General features: G+C 37.6%; 1 protein-coding gene across 1 annotated transcript in view; it reads left to right on the forward strand.

Moving 5' to 3' along the window:
- Positions 1–18,838, forward strand: part of LOC149791762 (von Willebrand factor A domain-containing protein 7-like) — a 34,347-nt gene extending 15,509 nt beyond the window's left edge. Inside the window, exons 8-10 of the mRNA XM_089970263.1 lie at positions 1,134–1,346; positions 2,222–2,341; positions 18,586–18,838. Of these exons, the coding sequence (XP_089826389.1) occupies positions 1,134–1,346; positions 2,222–2,341; positions 18,586–18,728 (476 nt within the window). The 3' untranslated portion in view covers positions 18,729–18,838. The remainder of the gene's footprint in view (positions 1–1,133; positions 1,347–2,221; positions 2,342–18,585) is intronic.
- The last annotated feature ends 777 nt before the right edge of the window (positions 18,839–19,615 follow it).

A 19,615-nucleotide genomic window follows, 5' to 3' on the forward strand; every position in this document is an offset into this window, starting at 1 on the left:
AATGGAGGTAAACATATTTATTTGAGGCTGAGTCTATGACATCAGTTTTTCACTTGGATATTATTAACCTTGCTTGACATCTTTGAATGTTTTAGAGAGGAGACTGGCCTACATCCTGGCTCTATTATTGTGTCGTAAATTGGTGTATTAATGTTGTTTACTTGAAACATTACTCATTCCTACTTTAACATACGAAGTGGAATCAGTCTTATTGTTATGTTCAGCTTTTAGTTTGGATCTATTTTGCACAATATGTCCCACGTGTTTGCTTGTCCGCATGTGTACTTCTTGAGACTGCATATTTTTGTTCTCTGTGATTTTCTTTCCTCACATTGTGCTATTAGGTGTGTTTTGCTGTGTACTGTTCACCCCTCCACCCTCATTTAGGTGTGACTTTTTTCTCTCATTATTTTCATTTTGCATGCTGTTTTTTCAAGTCCATAATGCATACTGGATGTAAATGAGTAATTTTCTCTGTTGTTGTGTTTTGAATGGTAACTGTTTACCAAATATTCTTTCCAGTTTAAGTTTGGGTATTTATGTCTGAATATTGCAAATGTTTTGAAGATGTGTTAAAAAAATTCATCTATCATTGTCCATTTTCTAAATGTTTTCTTTATTTGTGTATTTGATTAATAGACTTTGAATTTCTTTAAATCTGACTGGTGCATTTTATGCGTTTTGTAATAATTTTATGGTAAATTGTTAGGTATGTTAATAAAATAAGATACTGTTTTACTCACTAACATAGTTTGCCTTGACAATGGGCCATTCCATGTGGTTCCCAAACCGTGCAAACACTCATGTTACATGAGCAAACATTTTTATTAAATAAAAAAGTATTAAAGCTTACAATCAAACCACTGCAATTTATAGAAAGATTGATTTTAAATCTGAGCAAAATCAAACTAAATAAATCTACTTTTCAGGCACTATCTGCCAACTTTCAGCCACTTGCTGCGTTTCTTCTGTTGTAACAAGTTCAAAAACAAGTTTCTAAGAGCTCTGTGTTCTGGAATTCTTAGCTCTGTCTCATATATTACAGTCAACAATACGACTTCTTGTTGTTTTCTAGAAATTTGTTTACTTATTTCTTTTTTTTTTCCTTTATTATTCTTTCTGTGTTTTTTCAGAGTTTGGTTTGGAGACATTACTCGGTGATGAAGTATTTCAGGATGTGCTACAGTTGAGGCCGGGTGCCTCTTTGGTGTTTGTTATAGATACCACTGGTTCCATGGGAAAAGATTTGGCGGCCGTGCAACAGAAAACCCAAGAGATTGTCAGGGAAACATATCACACCGTCAACCAACCATACAACTACATATTGGTCACATTTAACGACCCAGGTAATTTGGTTTCAAAAGTTTGACAGTAGAAGCTCCTTTTCATTTTCTGTCTTCAGTGCAGAATTTCGCCAATATTTTCACAGTTGACTCATTTTACGAAAGTTGATTCCTATGGCAGCGTGCGACGTCAAGATAGTAGTTGCATGAATGAAATCTGTTGATCAACATTTCCACGAGACAGAAACAAATTTCACTCTTTTGCACAATACTTTTCCAAGATCACAGCGACAAAAACGCATGGGAACATGTTTTTTCGGGAGGATGTTTTTAGGGGGTTTGTGTTGGGGGGGGTAAATTTGATTTCCATGGAACTGAAACTGGGGTTCTGACGGACAAACATTTGTAGTTCTTATACTCAAAGGACAAAATTGTTAATTAGTTGTAATCTCTTTATAAATATGTGCAAATTAAATATCTTGATCTAAGGATTGGAGTTTAACTTTCAGTTTCAGTCAGCAAATTGCCCCCCCCCCCCTTAAAAAAATACAGAATTATTTCCTTTTGGGTATTATCAATGATCGGTTGTTTGCTTCCGAACTACTGGCGGTGCCACGTTGATTCAGCGACTAGCGCCCCAGTTAGATTAGAATTTTGCCCAAACCACGTGTCTAGCTGCCGTGGTGTGTCTATTGCTCATCAACTAAATAGTTCTTCATGTGTTGATGCGCTTTTAAATATAAATCGATTAATCAATTAATCCAAACTGACGCCTATAAATATCAATCGATTAATCAATCAATCCAAACTGACGCCTATAAATATCAGTCTATTATTCAATCAATCCAAATTGATGCCGGTTTGTTCTTTAACCTTTTATTCCAAAGAAGTACTACATCAACAGTAAAATAGTAAATATCTAATACAAAACTTACTAGGCAACATGACCACTGTCCAGAAGACTACGGAACCGGACCAGATCCAGCAGTGGCTGAGAGAGATTCACGTACACGGTGGTGACGACTGCCCCGAGTTTTCCCTAACAGGAATCCAAGCTGGTATGTGCATATTTACATATATTACGTTTTCGTGTGTGTGTGTGTGTGTGTGTGTGTGTGTGTGTTCATGGAGGGCATCTGGCAGGATGATGCGAAGTGCTTAAAGGAATATAGGATGAACATATTTCTGATCATCTCTTGGATTAACAATTTTTATTTCAACATTAGAACAGGAACACGGACATATTCACTATTTCATATATATATATATATATATATATATATATATATATATATATATATATATATATATATATATATATATATATATATATATATATATATATATATATATAAGTGGGATGTACCGGGATATTGCGGTTTGCTGTGATAATGCATACCGCAGTACAATTTTATGTATCGCGAATTTTTCACGGTCTTGCTTTCATCTTTCACATCCTCACAATTTTTCCAATTTAATTCAAGAGACATTTTCTTTTCACTCCCTAGATTCACACTTACCACGAAATTTCAAGAGAATGTATAACGCGATGCACAGTACCATTATTCGGTATTCGGACAGATTTTAAGAGAGGGGATGTCAAGACCAGGGGATATATTTCCAATTAAAATTAATAATTTATAAACTTCACTTTGTCTCAGATGTTTATGTCCTGTTCCTTATGACATTTAATGAACAGTACTCAATCCAGACTTCACAGAGTGAAGCATAATGTTTAATTGTTCAGGAATGAATCCCTAACAATGTTGGATGAGGATCCTTTTGAAAGCTCAGCAGTACAAGTTTCCACTCCTTGCACAAGAAGCCAGGAAAAAGCTATGCATTCGTGCAATTTCCGTGACGTTGGAGAGAGTCTTTAGTAAAGCAGGAGACATTGTTACCGCACAGAGGGCTGCTTTGAGTTCAGACGTTGTCGTTTAGCTACGATGTTGTAGCCTCAGCTTGATTTGTTGTGGTTGAGGCTACGAACTGATCCCATATCATGTAATGGAGCAAAAAACATCATCACTAAAGTCAGAGAAACAAACAGTGTAGAAATCTACTACATAAGTATAATCATGTTGTGAAAGAAGTTTGGCTTATTTTGAATTTATTAAGCCCATACACAATAAAATAAATTGGCATGGTTACACTAACCTCATCCTGTCCGCCATGACAGATAACGCGAGACTCTCACCGTTACCCCTTTTCTACGTAAAGCTTGCCAGATCATATTTGGATATTCTACGCTATATTTTTATCAATCAAATGGCGAATAATCGCTTCTTGGTGGAATTTCAAAGTTGCTGATAAACCATATTTACTTTTAATGCGCAGAATTTCTGACCCAAACGGCGCCAAATTTTTACTACTGGTTTGTTTACGTTTCCAAATACGGCGTCAATATCCTTATATGGCGCACAAACAAACGAGGCTGAGAACGGAAGTAATCATTATTTGAACTAATATGGCGGACGATCTAAACGAAAATATCGGCTCACCAGTTAATACGTACTTTTGAGAGAGTGACGTATGTAAGGTGAAGTAGATGGCATTTAAAACATACACAATGGAGAGAATGTTGGCATACCTCTATGCTACATTAATGTAATGTGGATGATATTTCTTTGGATATTGTACTTTTGGAAATTTTACATGATTTAAGCACACTGCTAACTAAAATGACTGCTCCCTTGTGTTAAAAAGTCAGCCTGAATTAGTCTAAAGTACACTATACATAGCAGCTATTAAAATAGGGAAAATGAATTTTGCCAGACTGGACAATACCAGCTTCTGAAAGTGCAATAAATGAATTACCAAATATATAAAATATAAAAAAAAGTTATCGGCTTTTTTTTTAATACAATTTACCTCTAAAGTTTAGGAAGTGAAAATGATCAAGTAGAGCTAGGACGTTTTTGAAAGGTGCACATCTGAAGTAAGGCCAAGCTGTATACTATATAACCCATAGTACCCCCATCAATCATGCACCAAAATAAAGAGAATTACAGGTTCTTTGAATTATATTTAAGATATACAAGGTCTTTTTTAAATAGCCAGTATAACCAGTGAGGAAAACCGGGGAAATTATTTTTCTTTAAAATCCTAATGCAAAATACGAAACTGTAGAGCGCCACCTTAAAAAGGTAAATGAGATTTTACAACTATTTCTACAATGATTTTCGATACATCAAGTATTAAAGAAGAGGACTACTCAATGTATTGGATTATATGCAAGGAATATGTTTAAAGTGTTATTATTAGGCTAAAAGAGCGCCGGGTGTGAATCACACCCGGCTTGCTCCATTGACACGTATATGCTCATGTTAGTACCCTGTCCACGAGGTAGGAGTAAGGGTACTAATATTAGTACTAGTTGTCTTTATGTTATTTTCCTCAAGACAAATATGCAGTGACTTATTTAACGTCTGCTAAAAAGATACAAGAAAAGATAATTCAAATCTTTTGATATATTTCAAACATTGCTCCTATGAACTTTACATTATAGCACAGAAAGACTAGAAATGGCAGAGATTTTTATTTGCTGATAATTTTACTGCTTTCAGGCGTTTGTAGACTTGTTTCATTTTTATGTTCATATTATATGTTCAATTGACTAGACCACGATTGAAGGTCTTACAAGGTAACGTCACTTGGAGATGTTGTATTTTTCAGGTAGTAAATGTTATAGCGATTATTGTATTGCTTTAATTGTTACTGTAATGTAGTACGTAGTGCAATATGGGTTTGTTACATCGCAATATATCGCAATATGGTTTTAGGTGTATCGTTGCACACACACACACATAAACAAACACACACACACACCTATATCATATATATATATATATATATATATATATATATATATATATATATATATATATATATATATATATATATATATATATATATATATATATATATATGGGATTTTGTATCCACCAATCAGATGAGACTATATTACTGATAAGTTACTTTGACTGGCTAAGAGTGAACCCGCGTGAGCCCCCAAGCGAAGTTCTCACGAGGTGCCCCAGTCGTGTCATTGCAGGAGCGAATTTCTCACGAGGTGCCCCATTCATATCATTGCAGGCGTTACAAATAGTTATTTCAGTGTTAGTACTGGTCTGCTTTCAGTATACCGTCTCGATCTGCAGCAGGGACGTCATTTCAGGGAAGGGGGGGGGGGGCAAAACTTAACGGGCTTGTTAATTTTCGTATATAGGCTACATCAATTTTACAGCACATGCAAATTCGGTTGCAAATGCCCCCCCCCCCCCCATCACACAACGTCCCTGATCTGCAGTATAATGCATAAGACAAGAAATGGAGGATTCTGCGTGTCTATAATTCACAGGAAGGAAACCGAAAATTTATTATCATGCAAGAGATGGACAACAGCTGATGTGAAAATGACTCAAATTATTGCTCGTGGAGAGGCTGAATGATAATTTGAGACACAGAATACCGTTCCAATTTGCCATCTATGATACACGCGTGGAACCACGTATGCGATCTTTTATATACCAAGATGCCACGTATGCGATCTTTTTATATTTATCATACAAGATGCCACGTATGCAATAAAACAAGATATGTACACAATCTTAAATAATAGGCGATGGAATGATAATGCTAACATGACTTCGTTTTCACAACGGCATTTAGGGAAGGGTTCATCATATTTTTTTTTTACCAGCGCTGTTAAGTTTATATGAGTATTTTCTTTTCATTTACTGTTGAGAGTTCTCGGTGACGTAATCGGTTAGCGTTTCCTTCTCTTGACCGAGACATTTCAGGTTCGAATCGAAAAAGACGGAAACTCGGGAAACATAACAAGGAGAGTGGAGAGGCCTTTGTATTATATTATGCAAGAAAAGCGAAAGTTGCTGACGTTAAGCGAACCCATTGACAACTACAATTAAATGACCATTGACGACGATATCGAAATGATAAGCCGATTGACAGAGGGTATGTAACAAGTTCAAAGTCTCATTCTTTTGTGGCACCGTGCCAGTGGCCTAGTGGTTAGAACGTCCGTCTCGGATGCGGAAGATCGCGTTTTCGAAGCCCGGCCGATTCATACCAAAGACTTACAAAAATGGTACTAACAGCTGCCTCGCTTGGCGCTTAGCATTAAGAGGTTAGTGTTAGGACTGGTCGACCTGGTGTCAGGATAATGTAACTGGGTGGAACATATTGCTACATGTCTGCGGCATGATGCCCCAGTGTTAGCCATCACTATAAACTGTTACACTGCAGACATCGTAGCGATATGACTGAAAAATTCTTAAAGCTACGTTAAAAATCTAAATCACTCACTCACCCATTCTTTCGCGAAGCTTGCGAACTCGCGGGAAGAATAGCATGTTTGATTGTCGCTGACAAGGACTTCCGTTATTCCGAAGCGCACAAATATGCTTTTCATGTGGTTGATAAAAGTGCAACTTTTTGAGCTTGCGAGTGTCTTAACTTCGACGTAGCGACTGAAATAATCTACTACAACAATGTACTCTTTATTAGAACATGTAAATAGGTCTGTGGCAACTTTAAGCCATGAATATTCAAGGACGTCATTGGGGATGAGAGGTTCTTTTTGGTTAGAACTTCTGCGTTCCAAGCAGATAGAGCATTTTGACACTAAATCGGAAATGTCAGCTGAGATTCTTGGCCAAAACAAGACATCTCTGGCTCTTGTCAGACACTTCTCAATATCTAAATGTCCTGATTGTAGAGTTTCTAGCACTTATTGCCAGAGGGCTTGTGGTATGGTTAATTATTTTTTTTACCTTTCAATATTAACCCATATATACAAATGAAAGTGTGTCTATAATTCCAATAGTCAATTATGTTTGATTCCAATAGTCAGTTCTCTCTGATTCCAATAGTCAAGTATCTCTTTTCATGCCAACCTTCAATTATGACCTGTCTCAGTATAACCAGCTGGGGATCTTGTTCAGTGTGAGATTTAATTTCTTCCTTCTTACGATCAGATACAGGTAATACTGATAAACTGATAACACCATATGCACAGGATGGGTGTGTGTCAGATAATGGTTTACGGGAGAGTGTATCTGCCACGGTTACGGGTATGTTCTTACCTTGATAATGTTTTGCCTCTAGGTTATAACGCTGCAGTTGCAAAAGCATGCGTTGTAGTCGCGGTGGGGCTGCAAAGAGGGACTTTTTCTCGCGTAGACATTTTGATGGAACCGTTTGCATCCTAACAGTATAGAGAACATTTCTTTTTCTATCAAAGCATAATTAATTTCAGTTGTGGTCAATGATTTTGATGTATAAGCCATAGGCTTATCATCTTGCATTAGCGCGGCAACGAGCCCATATTTTTGACGCGCCAACTTGCAAAGTTAGTGGTTTCTTAGGGTTAAAATAGGACAGAACAGGTCCTGAGCTTATAGTAATTATGTCTTTAACCTTTTGAAATGCGTTTATTTCCGGACAGTCCCGTGAAAACTCTACGTCTTTCGCCAACAACTGTCTTAACGGACTGGTGACCTCTGCCAAATTTGGGGGAAATTTGGACAAGTAGTTAACCATGCCAATAATGGTTTCTAACTACGCCCATTTTCTAGGCGTTCCATTTCTCTGACCGCTGATACCTTGACAGGGTCGGGTTTGAAACCTTCTGCTGACAGAATGTGACCGAAATAATGTACTTCTGTAACACCTACTTCTAGTTTTTCCTCATTTAGCCCGATTTCTTTTTCGGGGGAACGTTTGAGAACATTTCTCTGATTTGTTTCATGTTCGTTCGCGTGTGCGTTCGAAAATTAATATATCGTCACAAATCGAAACAATGCCACTTAAATCTCTCATCGATCTGCCTTCGAAATTCATCCTGAGATGATTTAAAACCAAATGGTAGACGCAAGAAACGGTAACGGCCGTAAGGGGTGTTGAAAGTTGTGAGGTATGAAGAGTCACGTGACAGTTTTATTGGCCATTTTCCTGACCGTATCCACTTTGGTAAAGTATTTTGCATCTGATAATTGGGGTAGGATATCGTCTAATGTACACATAGGGTAATGGGGACACAAATTGGCTTTATTAAGATCTTGTGGGTCGAGACATACCTTTGTTTACACGATTGTTTTTCTACGACAACCATAGAATTTACCCATGCTGTAGGTGATGTAACCAGGGCAATGATATTTTAATTTTCCATGCATCAAGTTCAGTTTTGAGTTTGTCTTGAAGTGCGACAGGTACTAGCCGCGTAAGGTGCACTACAGGTGTAGCCTTGGGGTTGATGTGTATGGTACATTCCCCAGGGAAAAGGCCTATGCCGTTGAAGACTTTGGCATATTCCTTGAGAACAACTGCCTTAGTGAGGGGCGTGCTCTTGTTACATTGTAAATTTGACATCTGTGTCTGAACAGAGTATGTAAATTTAACTAATCCTAACTCCATACAGGATTGTAAACCTAGTATAGGCGGTGCTTTCATTTTAACAATGTATAACTCGAGTTCCTGTGTACGCTCAGTGCGTTTACATGTGAAATTGACTGTAGTACTCATTAATTTGCCGTCATATGCGGAAAATGTGTGGAATGTACGTTGAAGGTATGTTTAGTGCCTAGTTTTTTTAATATATGCGAAGGTATGATGTTAACCTGAGAGCTAGTGTCCAATTTAAAATCAATAGAAACTAAATTAGGTCCTACCTCTATCGCCAGATACGCCTGGCTATTGGCAATGATATCCCTTTTTACATTGTCAGTATATACATCCTCGTTCCTTGTTAATCACACTGACAGTTTTTGATCTACAGACTTTCTCAAAGTGATTGAGTTTATTACACTTATTTCAAGTCTTTCCTTTGCAGGGCACTTGTCCTGGCTTAAATGTGATTTGTATCCGCAGTTTCTACAGGTCGCGTTGACGTTCCGTCTGGAAGACGTGGTCCATTTCTTCTTCGGCTGTAGTTAATTTGTCTTGGCCTGTCGTTGAATTTCCACATGCACTTCCGGTCTAGCTGATGCAGACATGGTCTGGAGTTGCTCCGGGACATATTCATGGTTTTGACTGATGTTAATAGCCCTTTCCAATGTCAACTTTTCACCATTACTGATAGGTTTTTCTCGTATCTTTAATGACGATACTGCGAAAGGAATTCTATCATGAATCATGTCGTTTTCGTCTTTGAAGAGACAATCCTTGGCCAAGAGTTTCAATGAAGTCACATATTGGTCTCTTGTCCTGGAGTCTTGAACATCATTGTTTAACTTGAATCTGACAAAAACCGGTTTTAATTTTGGTTGCACGTAATGTTTGAACTTGTTAAAGAGGGTTGATTGGTCCTTTTTTTCATCCGTATGAGTCTATTAATTTAAAATATCTCTACCTTTGTCGCCTACCCATCGTAGAATTTAGTTGGCTTTGACTGCATCTGTTTTTACTCATCGGTCCGTTAAATATTAATTCACAGTGTTGTTGGAATTTAGCCCATGATGTGGTACGGTTGGAATTGCCCCAGCCCATGGTTGGGGTTGGCACACCGGAAAGATCCATTTCGAACGTATTAAGTTCGTATGCTGAATTGTCGACGTTGTTAAGGTTCTAAATTAGTGCAAAATCTTCGTGGATTGTAAAGTTGTTGTTTCAAAATTTTCATTTACGATCCATGAACTATTCCGAATATGTTCATGCTTCTGACACCATGTTGTGTTATTGAGTTAAAGCGTAAGATGATACGCAGTGTTCTAACTATCAATAACTTTAATATATACAAACAACTACTGTGCGGTCTTAACACAGTGAGGTGTCAAAGAGGCAGACGCCTGTAGATAATACCAATGGAACTATGACTCATGCACAGAGGATTCTAGTCCGAGTTTCCTCTGACCCTTGCCACCCCAATTTTTGATATTTGGACATTTCTGTTGGGTTGTAGTGTTAGAGCGCATTCCCTATCGAAAAGTTGAAATTCACTGACACAATTTGGTATCGGCATGTGGTATCCGCTTTCGGGCCGACCCAGCACACTTGAACGATCTTTCATCGAGATATACCTGCATGAAATCGATAGGAATATGATTTATATTCTCAGAAATTGTGAGCATAGCATTCGACATTATTAACCTAGATTTAACATAATGGCATGGAACACATACGTGGTATCTCTTCCACTTGTTTTGTATTTTGACTAGTACGGGCTTGCTTCACCGCGTAAATTTGCTGATTGTTTACATAGACGACAGGGTCCTCTACCAGTTTTTTTTTTTTAAAGCTACCATTGCAAACTTCGATCGATGGTCCACGATGCGGACACATTGTAACTGAAGCATTGCATACACTTTCATAAAACCCAACCCCTCAAGCACTTACTAATTTTGCATTGTCACTTATAACGTACGCTTAAAATTATACGAAATACTTATTAATGTTTACGGACACGCGAGCACAGCGACCTGACGCGACGTTGATGTGGATCTGACAAGGTTTGCTACCGATGCCGATTTGACTGAGTTTACCAGCCAGGTTGTTGTTGATGTAGACCAAAGCGAGCTTGTGATTTTCCAAATATCAAACTGGAAAACTGCAGACATTTAACGTAGAAATTCACAAAAAAACTGGGGAAGTCATTGAGAACCAGGGAATTAGAGATGCGCGTCTGTCGGTGGATTTTATCAAAAATTGCATCGATCTTTTTGAGGATGCAACGAAACAATACTTGGAAGCGAAAATTGCCGAGGAACCCTCACCACCACGCGCAGTGGCATCATGATGTCGATTGACCGGCAAACGAGAGGAAAAAACGTACTTCTTAACATTTGACCGATTTACGTTCAGTATTTTGGATGGAAACTATCTGAATATACCTGAACTGTATATCGTAAAGGTGCACGAATCTTGATCGTATTTGTTCATCTCGAACGGATATAGATGCGAGTGGAGATAATAGTAATATTGGTAACATACACTTATAACCCGAGTTTGAATAAAAGAGTTCCGGCAATGTTCTAGGGTCTTTCACATATGCAGGATCTACATGATTAATGACCTGAGATGAAATTCAGTTGGAGGTATTCAACGTCTTTCCAAACGAGTATTTAACAGTCTTTCGTGTTTGTATTGGATTCTGAACAGCCTCGAGATGATGATGATGTTGCGGAATTCACAGATGAGTAGGTGATCGGGTGACATCCAGCGACAATATTGATGGTAATTTTATGCCACTTGTTGATGAATATCTGTGAGATTAACAGACCCTCGTATCCACTCAAATGCAATCTTTTCAGGGGTCAAATAGAAATCGATCGTTGGGACCACCACCCTGGTGTGCCAATACCATGTCGAGGCCAGCTTGAAATCATTGTGTTAGAACGTGAAAACACCCGGTCTCAGAATAAACTGCCAGGTGTGACAACGCCCGGCCGCAAACAAACGACCTGGCGTGAAAACATCCGGTCGTAGTATAAACCACCAGGTTTATGACCAAAGATGATAAAGCAATTTGAATGGCGGAATTCGAAATCCTGTTCATCGAAACTGAATACCACGGAATCGTGCTCTAGCGACCCCAAAGAGGTAACTGATTTAAAGGCAGCAACAGCGAGTAAACACCTTCAATTGTCGGCGCATCTATCTGCCGGCGAGCTCACAGCTCCTTATTGATCTAACAATGGTTCACCGTGGAAATTTCGCTTAGCGGCCCACGCGGGTTACAGTCATAGATGCACGCATTTGTAGAGAATCCCAAAAAAGGATGAGGGAGGGAGCGGAGACCAATTAGGGCTTTCTAGCTCCAGGCTCACCGCGCGACTCCACTTTGGACCTCGCGTTTTGTCGCTCATAGATATTTATCATGACACGCAATGGGTTTGAAACGAGGTAAATTCGGTTGAAACTGGAGTTAACTCTAAAACGTAACTGAACTCTCAAACGGCGATAATGCTACTACTGTTAGAACGCCTAATAGATGGATGAGTTTTGACGAAGAAATTACATGGCTCATAATGTGATGTGGTAAGAGCGCACACTAACTCTCAAGTTAGATATACAGAATCGATGGAATAATATACGTTAGTGTGATACCATAAACAAGAATTCATACAAAAATACAGAAGAAGAAAACATAGAGGGAATACTACTCACGAGCAAGGAAAACGAGAAAACATGGCGGAGGCGCACAACGCAATAAGGAAACTAGAAATCTTTTTTAAAACAAGAAGAATTGAAACTGAAGAAGGGCCATATCTTGAATGCAAGTATCAGGAAGGCAACCAGGAATTGGATATGAGACACATACCGAGAGAAAGAGTACCTACTACGTCCACAGTAATGATAGCCCTAAAATTTAGGAATCTGGACATTTTAAAACAAAAATTGACTCCATCCACAGGAAAGGATATGAGGGATACATAATACGACCAAGAGGGAAATTGCCGGTATTATAGTCTGGAGAAATAAGTATTTCGGGAGAGACTGTTGTAGTTAAAGATCCAGCACCAATTCTAAAAAAGAACAAGAAACAGACAAGAAACTCCATTTATTGGATTTCCCCGTGGAAATACCACTGGAAGAAGCTGTCGCCTGCTTCGAAACAATCCGGTATAAAGACAGAAAAATCTAGACTGGCAACGGTTCCAGGATTCTCCATATACAACTGAATCAGAATACTGGAAATTGAAAAAACAAAACTAAGAGGGATCAAAAGAGCCTTCTACTTACATGGTTTTCTGACAAAAGCTTGGTATAAGTGATGTATACACCACCGGAAGTGCAACAAACAGATGTGGGGAGACAGAGCACACCCCACATAAATCCCCAAAACCCCGGGTGAAAACCAGTTAACGAACACAAAACAAATATACACAACTACGATGAAAATCTTCCCGACTATAAGGCAACAAGAACAAAAACAACAACAAGGGGAAACACAACAACACCAACAAAAAGTACTCAAACAACAACAACAAGAACAAAATCAACAACAAGGAAAAACACAACAACATCAACACCAACAAAGTGATTAGGAACGCCAACACCATGTACAAAAACAAAAACTAGAAGAAGGGCAACAACATGACAACAAAATGGGCAAAATAAATTACAACTACAGCAACAAAAACAAGAGACACAGCGTTTAAAACAACAAGAAAAGCAAGAACCTAAGAGCTTAAAACAACAGTAGAAACAACAATACCAGTTAGTACAAAAACAAACCCAGCAACAACAACAGAAGGCACAACAACAAGTAGCAGGAAAACCAGTAGAAATACTCCAAGAGAAACAAAAGAAACATACAGCGCCAATTATGAACACGAGAAACATACAACAAGGAAAATTGGAAACAAAACCAGAACAGAGTAACAAAAAGACAAAAACAACGGAAACAATGCAAAATGACATAGAAAACTATCTGGAAGCTAACAGAACGAAAATTTTACGGACCCATACAACAAGGAAACAAAACCAGAGCAGAGTAGCCAAAAGACAAAAACAACGGGGGAAAAAAACACAAAAGAGGGAAACAATGCAAAATGAGATTGAAATTTATCTGGAAGATTATGATGATTGTCCGGAAGAAAATTCGGATAACCAGGAAACCAGAACGGAAGCATCAAAAGATACAAAGCCAACAACACTCTAGAAGAAGAATTAAATAGAGACAGGCGTATAAGGAGAGCATTAAAGAGAAAAGAGACAAAAGAGAGAAGAAGAGGCAAAAATGAACTTAACCTACCTCCTGGAAGACGACGAATACTTTGAACAGAATTTTCTTTAATCTTATTCAAAACAAAACAAAAATACAATATGTACACAAAAATATTTTTAAAAAAGCAATACGAAATTTAATATTATAATATGAAACTCATACAAAAGTGGAAAAATATAAATAAAGAGAAAATATAGCACATACAACCGCAAGTGGGGCAGGAGGGCCTACCTAAATGGTCTGAGAAGATCAACCAGGGAGAGTACACTCCAAAATAAAAACAACAAATAGATGGATGGATATTTTGCATCCTGCTTGAATACAACAAAGGAGACATGACGGTGTTACAAATGCTGTTAAAGTTATTGTATGCCACGTGGTAAACTATAACAATGAAAGTACAATATTTTTTATGTTTTATGGGCATTTATCGTGCTGAAATTAAATTAGGAGTCATTCTCCCATTCAAAATTATGTCGACCTGTTTCATTGTATCTAACTCTGCCGGACGTGACTCACTCACACCCACAAAATTTGTATGCATACTTACGATTATTTAAAATGTAGTTTTCGACAATGATGGTAAAGGCTGAGAGATTTTCCATCTGATAGAAATAAGACATCGGTTGTTGCATATTATATATTATTAAGTGTTCATGTTGTTAACTTTGTTGTCTGAAACAATATAAATTGTATCTTCGCCATTCTTTCACGTTTTAACTATGTTATGGCACGCACTGTTTTAATTTGGGGTCCGCCCACGCTTTTGTTATATGAAGTTGTAACCAGATCCAATTTCCACGGTTAAACTTAAATAAGAATACACCTCGATACAATCGTGTATCGAATCGTTTTGTCTCAATGTTAATCGTGAACACGAAAGCCCCGGCTTGTCTTAAAATAGATTGCTTAGAATCGGACATCCGGGATACAGTGCGTTTAACTAAAACTACTATTTCTATCACAAAGTTCATATTAGTGTATTTTATTACATACCCCCAGCTGAACCGCTATTAATGTAGTGAAAAAATAAACGACCTTAAATACAATTTATTATACTTTTATTTTTTTTACAGAATTTATCATTCTTGGATCTGTCACAAATCAGTAAGGTCCAAATATTAAATTTTAAATTTACTTCAACAAAAGACAGGCATTGTATCCGATCTGTTGGAGGCATGGCGCAATGCAGTATTTGTGGCCTTGCCGCGCGAATAGACCCGAAACGTTCCGACTGGTACACGATGAAGAGTATGCAGACAGCGTCAACTTCTAAATGAGAATGAGTAGCAAGCGAGACTTGGCTTACTCCTACTTTAATTTACGAAACGAATACTCGACCTAATTTTAAGTAGGTAAGATTGTTGTCGTAAAAAAGAATAAAGAATCCTAATAAATCAAATTTCAAGAGATTAATTAAATGTGTTATTCATGCGATAATACAATAATTATAAAAGCATAAAGTTATAAGCTTGTTACAGATTTTACTTCCATTTTTAAATTGGAAGTATGGTACGTGACGTTACATTATCTTCACATAAACATAAAATTGAAAGTTTGTGTGAGATTTTTCTCTGCTTTTTAATCGAAACTGTGGAAGTTTAGTACGTTTTGTTACGGTACTTTATCTTCACACATGATATCTTTTATAAACAAATGAGTGTTATGAATTTTCCACAGTCTAAACTTGACCACAAAATGATGGCGATGTCATTGTTCGGTTTAGTTATAACACTGGTGCAATACTTTAGGCATGAAGAGTTTCCCGTGTCCTTGTATTCGCTTTCCTGTGTTCGTATACAACTGTCCGAATACCCCAGCGACATTCGGGTTTACATTTACAAACACCCGATTACTTTTTAACAAGAATACGGACGAAATCTGGGTATGATGACCTATCAAAATATTGAATACAATCAGATTCCAGTCTAGGCTTGGTATGATGACCAAGCAAAATGTTAAATGTCATCAGATTCAACTCGTTAAAAACGGAAAGAGTTATTACAGGTGTGTAGTAAAATGATAACATGTGTGTAGAACAATGATTACAGGTGTATAGTAAAGCGAGTACAGGTGTAAAATAAGATGACCACACACTACTAATATCAAGAGGATAATCTGATGTTTGAGTACCAGGATGTGCCAAAATATAGATGTTAGCTTAATGCCCCGATGCCGACGTTTATCAAAAATTTCACCATTCTTACAAAATAATTAAAATTTTTAAAGATGGAAATTATTTGTTAAAAACGGTATCGGACATAAATCGTTCTTTGAATCAAGATGTTAGGTTTAAACGACGCTCACATATTCAGTTTACAATTAAGAGGTGCCACCCCTTAACTTAGTCAAAAAAGTCACTCGTAATACCTTTCTTTTTCGGGAGTGCTCTGAAAGTAGTGATGTGATACATTAGACTAATTCTGTTAGTGACTAATCTAATGACAATAACATCCCGAGTTCTGCATAAATTAATTCGAGAAGGAAAGAGGAGAATCAAGCCCGCCTTTTTAAGCTGAGCTGAGAAGAAAAATCATGCATTAGATACAAATAAGTTTGATGTGAATAGTGGTGATTAACTGGTACGCTGAAATACTTTGAAGCACAAACGTAGGCTGAAGACATTCTGGCCTAGCGTGGTGTTGACGTTTTATGTTTACAAAAGTGCAGTTATCAAATTTTGTGTTTGCAGCTTTCGACTGAAATCGGTTGACCCACGGATGTCGCTGATCAACATCGGATTAATTCGTAGACATGTAAAAAAAACGGCAGGGATTCTCAGTTCGAAGGAGAAATTACATGGCTCATAATGTGACGAAACATCGATGATGTCTTGTTTTATTGGAACCCACTGATATTTTGGCATCAGTACCTTTCAAGATTCAGTATTATTGAGATGATTTTGTATTATGTTTTTTTTTGCACGTAACGACGGCATTGGGGCTTTAAAGTGCCGTACAAGTTGCTCATAAAATACCTAGAAGACGTAGAACAAGGAACATTAAAAAGGAGAGCAAACTCCTCGGGCAAGGGGTGCGAAGAATGTTTAGTACTATGGAGAATTTGCTGTACACCTGCTCCATTCATTTGCAAATAACAACGGCTTGTTGACCAATGATGTCACTAGTTATATGTGTCGGTGTTTTACGTAATGACAGCCACACTAAAAGCCTGTTGCCGTGGCGTCTTAATAAAAGCATGTTGCCCTGGCTTGTTGGTGCTTCTCAAGCACTTTATCGATCGCTACTGCATTGCATATACACATTCAAATAGAAATAATTGCAATATTTCAGAATCCATTTGTTTTCTTATTGATAGTTCTTTCAGGAAGTTGTTGCCATATTAATGACTTCAAATTTTACATAAGTTACTATCCTAATCAGTGGCCGGAGCAATCTATCCTCTAGCTATCCAGCAATTCTCAGCCGTCCACGTTTTTTTAAACTCAGTTTTATGTTACAAGTGACTGTCCAACCCCTGTGTTTCGTAAACGTTTTGGTGCAAACGCCCAAGTTATGGCTCAAAGTTCCAACATTATATTGGTTACATAGAGCACATTTTAGTCAATGAAATTTCGCAATTCAGAAACTGTCCCCGAGTAACGAACATCCCGAATGAACTGCATTGTAATTACATTAATATAAAGGTAAAGTTTTTATTCCTTTAGATTGTGCTTCATGTTTGTGACCCAAATGTTTCGAAAAGACGCCGCCCACCTGTAAAAAAAGAGCGGAAAGAAAAAGATCGCCTACGTATTTGAAATACTGCATTAGTTTGAGAAAGGGGAATCTTTATTTATCGTTATTTCGTGGCATGATAAAATAAATATGATGATACATTGCTAAGATTGCTCTCCCTTTGCTGAAGTACAGCATGCACAACGTCTTTAGCTCAGTTGTTTTGGTGGCGCTCACCAGCTTCGTATTTTGCATTAGAATTTTAAAGAAAAAGAATTTCCCCGGGTGTCCTCATTGGTTATACTGGTTATTTAAAAAGGACTTTGTATATCTTAGGTTTTGTTCAAAGAACCTTTAAGTTCCTTTATTTTGGTATATGATTGATGGGTGTAATATGGGTTATAGAGTATACAGCTTAGCCTTATTTCAAATGTGCATCTTTCAAAAACTGCTAGCTCCGCTTGGTCATTTTCACTTCCTGGACTTCAGAGTTAAAAGTTTTAAAAAAAGAGCCGATAAGTTGTTTTTTTTTACATTTATATATTTGGTAATTCATTCATTGCACTTTCAGAAGCTGTTTTTGTCTAGTCTGGCAAAATTAATTTTCCCTATTTTAATAACTGCTAAAGATAGTGTACATTAGACTAATTCAGGCTGATTTTGTAGCACAAGGGCGCGGTCGTTTAGTTAGCTGTATGCTTATTTCATTTACAATATCTTCAGGTATAATATCCAATGAAGGTTCAGCCACAGTACATGAAAGTAATATAGAGGTATGGCAACATTCTCTCCATTGTGCATGTTGCAAATGTAAACAACTTCACCTTACACCCACCACTTTCTCAGAAGTTCATAATATATGTAGAGCGCCCCCTTTGCATAATGACAGTAATAGATACACAACTGATTCTATTACAACACTATGTTTTTTTCTTCTCAGCATCCACCGTCGCGGTACCCAACTCTCAGATCTACGTTTTTACGGACGCCACGCCCAAAGACCCGGAGAAGATTAACTATGTCACCAGTCTGGTAACCGAAAAGAAGCTGAGGGTCAACTTCGTAGTTTCTGGAAAATGTTGAAGACGCAGATAAAAGAAAAATAGGTATAAACAAAAGGTTCAGGTGGCCCTGATATTGCTCACCTGTGTAGCTAAAGTATGTCACCTTCAGAATAAAAATTCGGAAACGAACTGCTACGTTGTTTATTAATATCGGTGTGTTCTATCTATCTATCTATGTGTGCGCACATACATACATACATACATACATACATACATACATACATACATACATAGAGTATTACTTTCTTGGCATTAAAAGAGTACGTAATTTATACAACCAGAATTGTTCCCTAGGTCTCTCCCAGTGCCTGTAGATTTGACCGTAATTAAAGTATATACATTTTGTTGCCATTACAAGGGGAGTTATCAGTGTAGTCAGCATGGATGCTTGGATCTGTCCTTACTCCCTGTGGTCCTGCCCCGGTGGTCATAACCAGGGCCGACATGGGGGGGGGGGGGGAGGACAACTGGGTATATATCAACACTTTTTAATTTTATAAAAGAAAAATTTTGTTTGAACAAACTAGGAGAGGCCCAGGTGTTTCTTACTCCAGGGCTCGTGGTTGCTTTCTACGGCCCTGGTCATAACTTTAATGCCATTGAGATCAGTACCAGGAAGAGGTGTAGTGACTCAGTGATTAAGGCGTTGGGTTCACTTCCAGAAGGCTTTATGTTCGAGTCCTGCATTCTGATCAGCCTGGATCGACTTACCGACTTCATCTCGGGAAAAAAATAAAAGTTATAGGTTTCTTTGCTTTTAGTACTTAAATTAAATCATACAGTGTTGCAGGAGGAACGCATATTTGGTTACTATATTTATTTGTATTAAAAAAGCTGGGAAAAAATGCAAGATGAGTAATGACAGTGAATATATGAAATGTACATTTTAGTTTTTGAGAAGTAGCT

This window comes from Sinohyriopsis cumingii, chromosome 9 (assembly GCF_028554795.1).
Source record: "Sinohyriopsis cumingii isolate HCF-2022 chromosome 9, ASM2855479v2, whole genome shotgun sequence".
Taxonomy (NCBI): Eukaryota; Metazoa; Mollusca; class Bivalvia; order Unionida; family Unionidae; genus Sinohyriopsis; species Sinohyriopsis cumingii.